This window comes from Balaenoptera borealis (genome assembly GCF_965194805.1).
Source record: "Balaenoptera borealis genome assembly, chromosome: 3".
Classification (NCBI taxonomy): domain Eukaryota; kingdom Metazoa; phylum Chordata; class Mammalia; order Artiodactyla; family Balaenopteridae; genus Balaenoptera; species Balaenoptera borealis.
The window spans coordinates 105,187,565-105,203,374 of record NC_138866.1 but is presented as its reverse complement, the minus strand read 5'-3'; the positions used below and the strand labels follow the sequence as shown (position 1 = coordinate 105,203,374).

Here is a 15,810-nt window from a genome sequence, read left to right as displayed (position 1 = left end):
GAACTTTTTAATTTCAAATATAGTCTCTTTATTTAAATACAAAACTCTATTTGGTCTGTCACTACTTCTAGCTCACAGTATGTACTCCCTGATAATTGCACTTTGTGGTTTGTTCTTATATGAGAATTAACCTGTACAAGTGCTTTCAGTTTTCCTATTTATGTAATATTTTGATGAGATACCTGATGTTTTTTCATGTTTTGCATTTTGGACATAGGGAAAAAAGAAAGGGCTAAATTCTTTAGTTATCTTTAGTTATTTGAATAGGTAATAGTCATATGATTCAAAATTGAAAAGTTTACAAAGGCATACAAGTAAAAACTCTTATCCCTGTCTCTTATTTATCTGGTTCCCAGTATGACTCTCAAAGAAAATAATTTTTATTAGTTTGTTTTCTATCCTCCCTGGTCTTCTTTCTGCATAAACAGGTGAACACAAGTGCTCTTACTTCTTTTCTGTTTTGTGTACAAGCTGTAGCACATTATATGTACTGTACCTGGTGAGACTGGCAATCATTTTCCAAAATGTAGCTTTACTTTCGAAACATATTATAGCATTGTTTGTGATTACTCATATTAGAAAGAATCACAACTTCATATAATATTCATATAATAAAACACTATACAGCATTTTTAAAAAAGGTGGAATCTCTAGAATGATGATATGGGAAGATAGCTCTAAGATATATTATTGAACTAAGTTGAATGTAATATGAATAATTTATTATATTCCTTTATATCATAAAGAAATCTTAGAGAATAGTCACCAGATCTCGGACAGGGAAGTATAAAATTATGGAGACTTTATGTTCTAGATTATGCATTTTATACATAAATTATAACTTACAATAATAATTTCTATTTTGAAAAAAATAAGATTTTTAGATTATTTGTAAATGATTTTTTTGCTTTTATTATAGGTGAGTAGATGACTGTACCACAGAAATAATGTTTTCTTTCAATGAAGAATACCTAAAACATAATTCAAATATGCTACAATAATAAGAACAATATACTTACCTGAGACCATGTGAGACTACTAAGCTTTAAATACATTATTTCATTTAATCCTTAGAAAATTCTTTGAGATAGACATTTTTCTCATTGTTTTATAGCCAGTTAATTGGCATAACTGGTGTTCAAACTTTTAATGGTAAAAAGCTCAAGGTCTCCCAAATACTTATTGTTATTCCCCTTTTGACAAGTGTATGGGCTATTTAACTTGAAGATAGGTACGTTATTTCTTTTTTAGGGAATTTGATATTTATCAACCAGATCTAGCTTATTAATTACATTATTTAGATTTCTGTAACTTAACTTATTTTTTTGTTTACTTGCTCTGTCATGGATTGAGAAATACCACATCTCAATCTACATCTTTCACCACCAATATATTTTTTTTGTATATTGCAATTCTGTTTTAAGATTGTTGCTATTTGTGATACAGATGAATCTCTTTTATAACTGTATTGTGAATGCGTCCTTTAGCATTTTTATAAAATGTCCTTTTTTGTCTTAAAGTTTAATGCCTTTTAGGCTCACAACCCTTGTTTTCTTCTGGTTTCTATTTGCCTAGTGTATTCTTTGTTTATCCTTTTATTTTCAACCCTTCTGAGTGGCTTTGTTTTAAGTATGCCTCTTGCTTTAAGCAGAAAGTTGTGATCCTATAATGAAAATCTTTTTTGTTTCAGTAGTTGAGTTAAATTTACTTATTTTCATAGATGTGACAGGTTTATTTGATCTTGGTTCTGTCACAATTTTTTGCTAAGCTCTTTTCTTCCTCTCTCTCTTTCTTTCTCTCTTTCTTTCTTTCACTATGTGGTTGCTTTACATGTATGTAATTTGGGTTTTTAGGGAAGTTGTATTTTTGTTTTCCTGTTTATCCTTCTAATTTTAACGTTAATATAATTCTGGTAGTCTTCTATTCCTTTGGCTATTCTCTACTATTAAAATTGATTAAAGTAGCATTAAATTTCCTATTCTTAACCCCATCCTTACTTTCTCCTCTCCTACTGATTTTAGTCAATATTATCTTTCTGAGTGTACTATTTCTTTGTACCATTGAAAATGCTCATACCTGCACTTCTTTATTTGGTAGCTCTAAATTATATTCCTTGATGTACTGCTACCATATGTGAAGCAATCTATGAATTCTCTTGACCTCATATTTATTGTCCTTTTACCTCCTTTCAGTTTTTATTTGTTGGTTGTATCATTTTTCCATTGTCAGGGCATATGACATTTTCATTTAGTTTTCTTAACCTTATTTCTGTATTTGTTTTAATCCTTTTCCACAGTAAATATATTCAGTACTCATCACCAGTCTTTCTGTTATGGTTCCTTTGGTTATCTCTTGTTTGACTAAAGTTTATCCCATAGTAATTTCCTCAGGAAGGGCCTGGGAACAGTATTCTTTGAGTTCCTTCATGTTCAAAACAGTTTGACTATAGTCCATTCATGAAAGACAGTTTGGCCAGATATAAAGTTGGATCCCACTTTGAGGATCTTGTTGGTGTTGCTTTTGTTTTACAGTATCTAATGTTGTTGTTAAGAATTTGGGATAAGCTTGAATTATTTTGCCCTTTATAAATGATTTGCTGTTTTTGCCTGGCTGTCCAGAGGATTCTTTATTTTGAAAGACTGATAATTCTACAGTGACTTCGTGTTGAGAATTTTGGATCAATCTTTTCTGACATACAGCATGTTATTTCAGCTTGTAAATTTGTGTCTTCCTTTATTTTAGTGTAGTTTTCTTGATTTGTATCTTTAAATTCCATACAATTGTTTTGTTATTTGGGGGGCTGGGTGTTGTCCAGTACTCATGTGTTCATTTGTTCAATGTCCTTTGTCTGGAATATTTGTGATTTTCTTCCTAATCCTTTTAGTTCTTTCTCTCTTCCCTCTTCTCCTCTCCTCTCCTCTCCTCTCCTCTCCTCTCCTCTCCTCTCCTCTCCTCTCCTCTCCTCTCCTCTCCTCTCCTCTTCCCTCCCCTCCCCTCCCCTCCCCTTTCCTCTTTCTTTTAATTTACTTTGCTTTTCTCATTTATTTTATTTTCCAACATCTGTTCACCAGTGTACTTTTCTAATTTGTGTTTAGCTATCTGGTTTTATTTTTTTTCTCTACTTTTACTCTTGATTTTGCCACTCTTTATGTCTTCTTTTTGTCTTGCCATCTCTTCTTGCTTTTTGGTCTTCCAAATAGACACAGTTGCTTCATTAAGTTTTTTAAAATTTATGGCAAAAATTTTGGCCCCTATTTTCATCTGCATCTGCTCTAAGGTGTTTTTGTGAGAATTTTACATTTCCTCAATTTATTTTAAAGTATTTTTGTTTAGATGTAAGTCCCTATCATATTGAACAAGTCAGATTTTCTTGGGTTAGTTGTTTTGTACAAAGCTCCTTTTGGGAAGCATAGGTTGCCAGGATAATCTCACAGCCTATTAGCTGGTTTATACAACTTCTTCCTATAAGTGTAACTTGTGTGTCTGATTTTATATGTAGCATTCCTTTTCTGTTTCTCTGTACTGAATGAGGTTTGAGGAATTTCTGCCATCCTTCTTGCTCCAGCTCCTATACTTGGTTTTGCAGGCAAAGAACATAGATTTGCACTTCATGATGTGTATTTCACCTTAGAATGTATGTTTTGCTGACACTTTCTAAGGTCTGTTAACATTGGGTTCTTTTGATTTCTCTGGTCTACTTCCAGCTGCCTGTCTTCTGCCTGATCTTGCTGCTTTTGGTAGTGCTTTCATATGTTGTGGAGTCTGTGGATTCTATCTGACTTTGAGTTTTAATGAAAATTAAATTTTTGGAATTTGGTTGTTGTGGCTTTTTGGATGTATCTCACAAGGAGAAGGGAAAAATGTTGACTTATGTAGGATGACCATATGGGAAGTTTTTTTTTTACTATTTAAAAATGGTACCCCTTCTTTGCTCTGGAAATCCCATCTAAATTTTTAGGTACTAAGAAAGCAACAGAACATGGTATGTCTATTGGGAGGAGTTAAGATTAGAATGGTGTTTAGATGTTATCTACTGTTTGTCAAATTATAGTATATGGCATTAAAGTGTTTAATATTTGCAGAATGACTAACCCAGGAAAATAAGGGATGAACCTGGGGTTACAGTGAAGGGCTAGAACCAAAAGTGTACTAGGGCTGAATAAAAGGTGACCAGTTAGTGTTGGGCCATAGCTCAGCCGTGCCATCCATCACTTGTTCTGTCTTACCATAAAACTTTAAATCTAAGCCTAGTTCTCATTTCTTAACTTGCTTTCTTGCCTTTTGGATATTTTCTGTAAGATACTTTCCTCTCAATTACTAAATCCCCCAACCTTCTTCAGTGCACCTCATCCATTCTTGGTTGTCATTGGTTTATCATTCAGCTATTTTATAGGAATATGAAACATTGTTTAAAGGATATTGTGAATGAGATTTGCATGTTTATTTTTAAAATCTTGCTTTTCTGTAGAACAAAAAAGAAAATGGAAGAACAGCAAGCAATTTATCGTCTATTATGCATTTATGAGTATTTAGAGTAACAAATGTTTATAATGTACTAAATTAGACATTTCTGGAGAATATAAACCTTACAGCACACTCTACTGTAGATTACATAGATTATTTTGTAGATTTCAGAAGAGAATCAATTCTCAAATATGACTCAGAGTAACTCCTACAGTCTGAAAGCCAGATTTAATGTTTGAGTAAATAAGATTATCCACATTTCTAATTAGTGAGACTATTCTGTATTATGTCATTTTGTGCATTACAATTTTTTCCAGTTGATGTTTGAGATCATCCCTATAGTAAAACTGCAGATAAGATGAGGAATTTTGTCTATCAAATGATGTTACTGATACACATCATTTGTAGTAAGACATATATTAAATCATTTTTCTAATAGTGCTGGTGAGTTTACTCTGACTCATCCTTTTCTCCATTTGTCCTTAAAGTCAAAAACAACATTTTTAGACTTTAGCTTTCTAAAGTCCTTTGTAACAGTGTGACTTTTTTTAAAAAAATAATTTATTTATTTTATTTATTTATGTTTGGCTGTGTTGGGTCTTTGTTGCTGCAAGCGGGCTTTCTCTAGTTGCGGCGAGCGGGGGCTACTCTTTGTTGCAGTGCGTGGGCTTCTCATTGCAGTGACTTCTTCTGTTGCAGAGCACGGGCTCTAGGTGCACGGGCTTCAGTAGTTGCGGCTTGCAGGCTCAGTAGTTGTGGTGCATGGGCTTAGATGCTCCGTGGCATGTGGGATCTTCCCAGACCAGGGCTCGAACCCATGTTCCCTGCATTGGCAGGTGGATTCTTAACCACTGCGCCACCAGGGAAACCCCAGTGTGACTTTCTTTAGTTTGAGCTCTTAAATTTTATGTCTTAAGAAGAATCTAGAAACATAGGTAGCAAAACCTTTCTCATTTCCCTCTTTTTATCGTGGTTTCATTTCAATTGTGTTTATTCAGAGTGGTAGACTACAGAGGGTCATATTGTATTAGAGAATTAATACCCTTATCCTAATTCAGCTTATGGGTGCAACCTTAACTCCTAAGCATAAATTCTGTCACTTTTTTGTCAGTTCGTTTTATTTAGTATTTTTTTCTCCTCTCTTTTGGATCTATTTCAGATTTTTTTGTGTGTGTTTTTTTCCTCTGTAGGTTTCAGAATTGACAGGTGAACAAAATAAGTGCAATCGAAGGAAATATTATAGGTCTGTCTTGCATCAAAAGTCCAGCTTCTCATGTGACACAGAAAGTTTCACCAATAATGTAACATTTCAATATGGCAGGAGAGGAAGTGGATTTTGTTATTCTTAGAGATGGAATAGAGTTGTGTTTAGATTTTCAGACTTTCTTATGATGCTACTAATTTACGAGATGACATGTTTAGGAAGAGTTTAAGTCAGTTGGTTTATGTTGTAAAAGAATTACATAGGTGCCTTGTTAAAAAATACAGATTTCTGGGCCCTACCTCTAGACTTTGTGGCTTATTGGTCTGAAGTAGGCCCAGGAATTAGCATTTTGACAAGCACTTCTGGTTTTTCTAATGCAGGTCTTCCTTGGATAGCCCTCTGAGTAAAGCTGCCTTAGAGAAATTCTAAAACTGAAAATTATGTACAATAAATTATCTTGTTGGAAAAAAAAAGCTCATGTATGAAAGTATTTCACATTGGAACCAGTTTATATGACATCTTGATTTTCCAAATGAGGAACTAAATTTCCCCGTCAAATATATAAGCATTCTAGATTTCAAGATGTAACTGTTGAAGCTTTCAAGACATAACTGATGGTTCTTTATTTTTTCCCTATGCATTTTTTAGCACCTTGAGTCTAAGGAATGGCAGGTTAGCTGTGCTCAATGTCCAGTTCCAACCAGATATTATGAAATTTAGTATATATATAGTTAAACATATACATTATGGCATGTAAAACTACATTTCCTTTCTATACTCTGTCATGGCATGGATATGAACAATGTTTAGTTTTGTTAATTTAAGTGTTGTTAAATATTTACATCTGAAAAGACAAATTATAAGGAAAAGACTATTAGATCAATAGTTGAGTCCTGGTTTTAAGGTTTCTCTTTTCTTTCTTTAAAAAAATTTTTTTTTATTAAGATAATAGATGTTTATTGTTTGAGATTTTGAGAGTATGTATATGCACCACAAGCTTTTGGTGAATATTCTTCCAGATATATCACCAAGCATAGTTTTACATGGTCTGACCTTAGTTGTAAACAAAGAACCGTATTTTGGTTTCTAATTGTTTTAAGAGATAAATAAGACTTCTGTTTTTTCTCTTTCAGTACTGTTGTCCAGACATGATAAATAACTTTTTGGGACTGGCTAAAACAGAATTTTCAAGTACAGCAAATAAAAGTAAGACTGTTGATTCAGAAAAAGGAAAACTGATCATGTTAGTTAATGACTTTTATTATGGAAAACATGAAGGAGATGTCCAGGAAGAACAGAAGACTTACACAACCTTTAAGTGCTTCAGTTGCTTGAAAATTCTTAAAAATAATATTAGGTATGTTAGCACTTATTTTTATTTCTATTTGAAAATTGGAATGCTACAGATATAAATGTTGTATCTTTATCTTGCATTTTTTAATGTTATTCTAGGTAAGAGATTTTAACACTTTGCACTAAGAACAAAGACAGATTCTCTTGTTAAAAAGCTTTTGTCCTTTCTTATATTTTAGAGTTGACTCTTGGATCCAGTTAGTTGTATTTCTTTAAAATAACTTAAGAAAGGATAAACTTTATTTCAAATAAAACAAAATTAACTTCTTTTACCTATATTATCAGTGATCTAGGAATTTTCATGAGATTATTTTCATATTTAACTGCTTTTGAATTTTATTTTTTTTCACACCACAAGAAGAACCACTTATTTATGTTTTGTCCAGTTTGACCTCTTATATAATCTTGTTTAATGCTCAAATCTCTCAATTTATAATTTTTAGAACACTTACCTTGCAGGTAAAGTGATATTCTTTGGAGAAGTACCAGTTCTAGGAAACATGACTGCTTTGATTTTAAATTTCAACACCTTTAAAAATTAGAGATTTAATTGCAGTGGAATTTTGAAATTTTTACACATGTATGCTTCAAATTTTAGGAACTTACAGTAATCTTTGAGTTACATGGCATATTAGTAGCTGTCATCCTATAAAAGAGTTAGTTATAAGGATAAAATGAGAAGACATATTGATTGATATTTTTATTGGTTACATAGCTTGACATTTATATTTGGTAAGGTTTTTTACCATCATTTTATTATAAAAATGTTCAACATTCAACAAATTTAAAAATATTTTGTAATGGACACTTGTATACTTATCATCTTGATTCTATCATTAACATTTAACTGTACTTGCTTTATCATATAGCTATTCATCCTTCCTTCAAACTATTTGGGTTTTTTTATGCATTTCAAAGTAAGTTGCAGATGTCAATGTACTTCCGTCAGTTGAGGCATGTGCGTGTGTACAAACATATATATGCATACCTTTTTATGTTTACCCTTGGTGACTGTTATTTGTAATTAGCATTCTTAGGCACCTATAGTTTACTTGTAGACCCAGCATTTATTTTATTTTCCTGTGAGTTCTTGGGTCTAAGAAGAAGCATATAGAAAAACCCTGAAATATACTGTGATAAACTCCTATAATAATTATTTTTTTATGGTAGTGCTTTATAGTTTTAAAAATTCTTTTAGATACATTATTTCATATGAGTTTTCACATTTATCTCCTTTCATCAAGTTTTAACAGCCATCAATAGCTAATGGTCCCAGTAGTTTAACAGAAGGAATATTGTACTTCGTGATATAACACTGAAACAATATTACAATAGAACTCTTTCCCCTATTTTCATATTTTTACCATTTTAATAGTAATATACACCAGAAAAATCATGTTAATAAATATAGTAAAATGCATAGAAATACGGCTCCCCTGCATAGTCCTTTATTATTCTTAAATGTTATATATATATGATATTAGAATTTATTTCAGCAGTTTTTTTAATTTTCCTTTGAGATTAACACATTAATATTAAACATATGAAAGTAAAAATTTTCTTTTTTTTGTTATTGTTTCAGAATACTAGTTACATATTTCTAGAGTGTCCTAATATCTAGAAATTTTAAGCAAGCAGCATCTGGTAACATCCAGGAATTGAGCGTTTTTGGAAATACTGATTGTTTAGTAAATGTAAACTTAATAGAAAACAACTTATAACCAAAGAAGTTGAATATGTTAAGTAATATTTTACCTTGATAGTAAAAACTGGGAGGGTAAATTGATATTTGTAGAGAATGGTAAGAAGGTGATAGCTGTAGATTTCTATTCTCTGCCCTGTCAACGTATGGTGTTTTTTTTTTCCCCTACATTGAGTGTCACCCAAAACAGGTTTATTTTATTCTGTGAATATCCTTGCAAGGTGTTTGCTTTTTTTGTTTCCCTCATTTCCATCTGTTGGTTTAAGTAGTATGAGCTCCTGATGGGGGCTCATATAATAATTGAGAGAAAGCTTGCTAGTTAAGAAATTATTTTATTTAGATACATTTTAATTGCTGAAAGTTGTAAGCTGAGAGTTTAATGGCTCATGACATTTTCTCTATATACAAATATTTAGCCAAGACTAGGATTTCCTATAGGTGTTTGTAGAGCTGGTGTAAAAACCAAAGGAAGTCTAAAAGATATTTCAAAGTGTACCATAACCTGTACTAAAGAGTAGTGTTGTGCGAGGTGTGAAAAAAAATAAATGTTATAACCTTTGTGATGATTGCTATCCAGATTGATGATATTATCACTTAATTTCAACATTATTTCCTGTAGTGACTCAAAGTGAGTAATTGTTAATAGTTGACCCCGTCTAAAAATTGTTATTTTGATTGAATAACTTTACTTTCAAATTCAGCAAAAAGCTTCAGTAAGCTCTTTTTAAATAGGCATTCCCATTTATATTGCACTCTCTGCTGTTGAAGGTCATAGTTCCTGCTCATAAGAAGCCTTTTTAGGGAAGCTGAAATAGCAGAATGTAAAACTGAAAAATGGACGTTGCCTACAAAGGGCACAGTCTGCAAGTTAAAATGAACAGTCTTTGCTAACAGTAAACCAGTATCATTAAGTAAGACAAAAGGTTCTTGTAATTGTAGGCATTAAAATTGCTATTACATGCATTTAGAAACCAAGACACAAGTAAAAATACCAGTAATTTGTCTTTTAAGCAGCTAGAATTTATTGTATATCTTCATAGCTTAAAAGATTTCTCTCATGACTCTGTAGCTGCTTTTGGTGGTAGAGTTTCCTTCCTTTCAGTATTTTATTTATAAATGTAAGTAGTATACTTGTATGGAGAAGAAACCTGCTGTTTTATCTTTAAAAAAATTTTAATAATCTGAAATCAAGAGAGCAAATTAGTGATATTTCAAATTAATAATAACTATTTATTTTAAAACAAGGGTGAAAAGATGTTTACTTAGTTACTTAATAAAAGTGATTATTTAAAGTGCACACTTTTCTAGAGGACTTTAAGACTTTAGAGATTTTATTTTCAGTAATCATATCTCTAATTTTAAGATTTAGATTCAAGTACTTATTTGTGAGATTTTTGTTTTTAAATCTGAATTTTTGCACCTGTTGACAATCATTTATAGGTTTATGAACCACATGAAACATCATTTGGAACTTGAGAAGCAGAGCAGTGAAAGCTGGGAAAACCACACCACCTGCCAGCACTGCTACCGTCAGTTTCCCACACCATTTCAACTGCAGTGTCACATTGAAAGTACACACACACCCCATGAATTTTCTAGTAAGTTACAATTTCATTTAAATATTGAGTATTGTTGATTTTAACAATGTAAACTCTGAGAAAAGTTTGTTACTGAACTCTGAACAAGTGTGTTAGAAAAATAAGAATAAGAAGATGACTTTGAAATTTGAGAGTAAAGTTGAAAAAGTTAATTTTTAACTTATATAAACTTTTAAATAAAATTAGTTACTGAAATTAAAGTCCCTCTTGTAAATAATTCACTATGGTAAATAACCTGTGCTTTACATGTGGGGGACTAAATTAGAAGCCCCTCAGATCATAGTTTTCAAATATGAAATCAGTGCCCTTCTTTTAAACTTGAATAAGAAAAGTAAATACAACGGTAGTTAAAATCACAGATTTTGGAGCAAGACAGCCTGGGTTCACATCCAAGCTCTGCCTCTTAATATGTGATCTTAATGTGATCTCAGACAGGTCACTTCATATTTGAATAATGGGGATAATAAAAATACCTGCTTCATAATGTTTTGATGGGAACTGAGTGAGTTAATGTAAGTAAAGTCCTTAGAACTGGGCATGGCACACAGTTAATAACTATGCAACTGTTCACCACTACCACCACCACCAATACTACTACTATTATTGTTGTTGTTGTTGATATAGGTGTACAAAATGAATTATATATGTATATATCTGATTTTGTTTATTTGCCTCAATAGGATACTTTAAAAAAAAATTGAGGTATAATTGACATATAACATTGTATTAGTTTCAGGTGTACAACATAATGATTGAATACTTATGTGTGTATATATATCTTAAAATGGTGTAATGTCTTTTTTCCCCCACTTTTAGCCATTTGCAAAATATGTGAATTATCATTTGAAACAGAGCATATTCTTTTACAACATATGAAGGACAATCATAAACCTGGTGAAATGCCATATATTTGCCAGGTATACACATATTTTATTGTATACATCGTGTTTGTTTGGTTTGTTTGTTATCTCTTGCTTTGGGTACAAGATTTAAACCTGTTAGGCCAGGCATCAGCACATTTTTTATATAAAGGGCAAGATAGTAAGTATTCAGGCTTTGAGGATCATAGATCTCTGTTACAACAAATCAACTCTGCCACTCTAGCACACAGGCAGCCATAGACAAGTGAATGAATGGATATGACTGTGTTTCAGTATAACTTTATTTATGGACACTGAAATTTGAATTTCATATAATTTTCATGTCATGAAATATATTTTATTTTTCTAACCATTTCGATAAAATTGGTTGCTAAAATTAAAGTATCTTCTGTAAATAATTTATTAGTAGGAAGTCCCTTGGCATAACTCATACATTGTTATGTAGGGTCAGCAGAGAGTTGGAATTGGCCCATAGGCCATTGTTTGCCCACTCCTGTAACTAGACAAAGAAAAGCCCTGTGGCAGAAAGACAAACATGAACTTATCTTACCCTGTAGGGAAGAATGTAGGCATACAAGGGAAATACAAAATGCTTTTACTTCAGAGAACCCTACCAAATGCTTTGGGACTAGTATTTTTCCAGAATTTGGAGGAATGGGAAAGTAAGATAAAAATAAATTGTCACTTCTATAGCCTGGAGGCCATTTATAATCTAAAGGAAGATGCTATTTTATATAGCAGAAGAACTTTATAGGACCAGAGGTGTCAGAGTTTGAAAACTCAAGTCAAGATTGGGGGTGACAGATAAAAATATCTGATAAAAATAAGGGAATCTAGTTATATTTTGGGAAGTATCCTTAAGCTTTGAAAGGTAACTCTTCTGTCTCAAAGATTATCTTTCGATGTTTGCATTAATGGGATTCTTGGTTGTGTAGGCATCAGAGCTGAATTAGTACAAAATATCCTTCTGAACAAGTGACCTATCATTTTTACTTTGAAATTGGATATCATTATAAGTTTTCAAGTTAAACTAAATCTTTTTTTTTGTAGGTTTGCAATTATAGATCATCATCATTTTCTGATGTAGAAACTCATTTTAGAACATCCCATGAAAACACTAAGAACTTGCTATGTCCATTTTGCCTCAAAGTTATTAAAATTGCAACACCCTATATGCATCATTACATGAAGCATCAGGTGAGATTTGCCAGTTTTTATTCCTTTATGTTGTTTTAGAGAAAAGATAGATTATGACTTAGAACGTTGGTTAGATTTGTTCTGCAAGGGAAACAGCATTGTTCCAAATGACATGATTAATTTGCAATTTATGCTGAATTACCTGTGAAACTTCCACTTCTTTTCCTTTCTTCCTTTCTGGTGATGATGTGGTTCATACATGAAAATTCTGAAAGATAGCTAGAAATAGGAAACCTTGGATTGAAGGAAAAAAGAGAAGATGAGTGGAAGAATATCCAAAAGATCGGATATTTCAAGGCTAAGAATTACCTTCTGGGGAAGGTAATTATCAGGAGCAGGGGAAAAGATGAGTTTGAACTGATAAAGAAGATTGATGACTCATAATCGTGTTTTCCTCTTTCTCTTCAAACTTTATTCCCACTTTTAGCTCCCATATTATAAGAAGACATGTTGGCGTCATTGACCAGGAGTGGTCTTTTATAGCTGCCAGGGATAGAGGAAACAGTAGTGACACTTACTGCTTGATATATGAACTCTGGCAAAGAACTGTATTTAGTCCTGCTATGTAACTTTTGGGACGCAGTATTAGTGCTTATACCCATCTCTTGAACTCTGATGTTATACTTACTGGTTCTTTTCCTGAAGCAATTAAGTCATCCTTTGTTTGGGCTGAAAAGTTTAATGCAACATTGATCCTGTTCTTAAGCGCTTGAAAGAACAATAACAGCGCCTTTGCCAAAACCAGAAGTCAGTGGATTTATTGAATCTGATCATGTAATCAAGTTTTGCCACCTCACTAATTAGCTCATTACATTTTCTTGTTATTGATTAAACTGGCATGTCAATTTATTCAGCATTGGTGCTCACTTTGCTTTCCATTCTAGTCATTAGATAATCATGAAATCGGCTTGTGGTTCTTCATTGGGAAAGATAATAAAAGTAGAATTTCCAAATAAATTTGGGATCACCTATGTTGTGACTGGGATGCTACCTATCCTTGAGGAGTTCTGGCAAGATCTTTCGATTCTGGGTTTCCCCAGCAATGTTCCATCAGTTGTTAATACATGTCCCCCACCACCAATTGCTACTGGTAAATGAATTTGGTAAAGCCCTAGATTTACAAAATTAAATCATTGTTTCTTTTTTAAAACAGGATTCCTCAGAAATTTTAATATGCTAATGAACATTGTAAATCTCTAAGTAAGGATATAATATGTATTCCCCAGACTTATTTGGCTATTGGACCCTTTATTTGCTCAATATCTATTAACATTTCTTGAGGAACAGAGTTTGAGAAACACTGTTCTTGGTACTCTGTATTTCTTCTTTGGCTTTTAATTTTCAAAGGAAGAATAAAGTATAAAACAGTAGTTTTATTTCATTATGGGGCTTTTAACATCATTTTCCCCATATGCTATATTAAGCTCCAGAGTGAGATACAGATGTAGGAAGAATGATAATTATGAAGGAGATGTGTGGGCCAACTGTATGGGCTATGTGATTTTTTTTTTTAACGTTTTTATTGGAGTATAATTGCTTTACAATGGTGTGTTAGTTTCTGCTTTATTACAAAGTGAATCAGTTATACATATACATATATCCCCATATCTCTTCCCTCTTGCGTCTCCCTCCCACCCTCCCTATCCCACCCTTCTAACTGGTCACAAAGCACCGAGCTAATCTCCCTGTGCTATGCGACTGCTTCCCACTAGCTATCTACTTTACATTTGGTAGTGTATATATATCCATATGTACACTACCACTCTCTCACTTTGTCCCAGCTTACCCTTCCCCCCTCCCCGTGTCCTCAAGTCCATTCTCTAGTAGGTCTGAGTCGTTATTCCTGTCTTGGCCCTAGGTTCTTCATGCCCTTTTTTTTTTTTTTTTTTTAGATTCCATATATATGTGTTAGCATACGGTATTTGTTTTTCTCTTTCTGACTTACTTCACTCTGTAGGACAGACTCTAGGTCCATCCACCTCACTACAAATAACTCAATTTCATTTCTTTTTATGGCTGAGTAACATTCCATTGAATATATGTGCCACATCTTCTTTATCCATTCATCTGTCAGTGGACACTTGGGTTGATTCCATTACCTGGCTATTGTAAATAGAGCTGCAATGAACATTTTGGTACATGTCCCTTTTTGAATTATGGTTTTCTCAGGGTATATGCCCAGTAGTGGGATTGCTGGGTCGTATGGTAGTTCTATTTTTAGTTTTTTAAGGACCCTCCATACTGTTCTCCATAGTGGCTGTATCAATTTACATTCCCACCAACAGTGTATGAGGGTTCCCATTTCTTCACACCCTCTCCAGCATTTATTGCTTCTAGATTTTTTGATGATGGCCATTCTGACCGGTGTGAGATGATACCGCATTGTAGTTTTGATTTGCATTTCTCTAATGATTAATGATGTTGATCATCCTTTCATGTGTTTGTTGGCAATCTGTATATCTTCTTTGGAGAAATGTCTATTTAGGTCTTCTGCCCATTTTTGGATTGGGTTGTTTGTTTTTTTGATTTTGAGCTGCATGAGATGCTTGTAAGTTTTGGAGATTAATCCTTTGTCAGTTGCTTCATTTCAAATATTTTCTCCCATTCGGAGGGTTGTCTTTTCGTCTTCTTTATGGTTTCCTTTGCTGTTCCAAAGCTTTTAAGTTTCATTAGGTCCCGTTTGTTTATTTTTGTTTTTATTTCCATTTCTCAAGGAGGTGGGTCAAAAAGGATCTTGCTGTGATTTATGTCATAGAGTGTTCTGCCTATGTTTTCCTCTAAGAGTTTGATAGTGTCTGGCCTTACATTTAGGTCTTTAATCCATTTTGAGTTTATTTTTGTGTATGGTGTTAGGGAGTGTTCTAATTTCATTCTTTTACATGTAGCTGTCCAGTTTTTCCAGCACCACTTATTGAAGAGGCTGTCTTTTCTCCACTGTATATTCTTGCCTCCTTTATCAAAGATAAGGTGACCATAGGTGCGTGGGTTTATCTCTGGGCTTTCTATCCTGTTCCATTGATCTGTATTTCTGTTTTTGTGCCAGTACCATACTGTCTTGATTACTGTAGCTCTGTAGTATAGTCTGAAGTCTGGGAGCCTGATTCCTCCAGCTCCGTTTTTCTTTCTCAAGATTGCTTTGGCTATTCGGGGTCTTTTGTGTTTCCATACAAATTGTGAAATTGTTTGTCCTAGTTCTGTGAAAAATGCCAGTGGTAGTTTGATAGGGATTGCATTGAATCTGTAGATTGCTTTGGGTAGTATAGTCATTTTCATAATGTTGATTCTTCCAATCCAAGAACATGGTATATCTCTCCATCTATTTGTATCATCTTTAATTTCTTTCATCAGTGTCTTACAATTTTCTGCATACAGGTCTTTTGTCTCCTTAGGTAGGTTTATTCCTAGATATTT

The 15,810-nt window shown here is 33.0% G+C and overlaps 1 protein-coding gene across 19 annotated transcripts in view; it reads left to right on the top strand.

Annotated features, from left to right (window-relative positions):
- The window catches only part of ZNF280D (zinc finger protein 280D), a 130,724-nt gene that overhangs the window by 40,934 nt on the left and 73,980 nt on the right, over window positions 1–15,810 (top strand). For all 19 annotated transcript variants that reach the window (XR_014243403.1, XR_014243404.1, XR_014243405.1 and 16 more), the window contains 4 exons: window positions 6,802–7,025; window positions 10,164–10,321; window positions 11,138–11,238; window positions 12,253–12,399. Coding sequence is in view for 4 of the 19 variants with exons in the window: in XM_082388081.1 (XP_082244207.1) it covers window positions 6,802–7,025; window positions 10,164–10,321; window positions 11,138–11,238; window positions 12,253–12,399 (630 nt within the window). In the remaining 15 variants the exon portion in view is untranslated. The remainder of the gene's footprint in view (window positions 1–6,801; window positions 7,026–10,163; window positions 10,322–11,137; window positions 11,239–12,252; window positions 12,400–15,810) is intronic.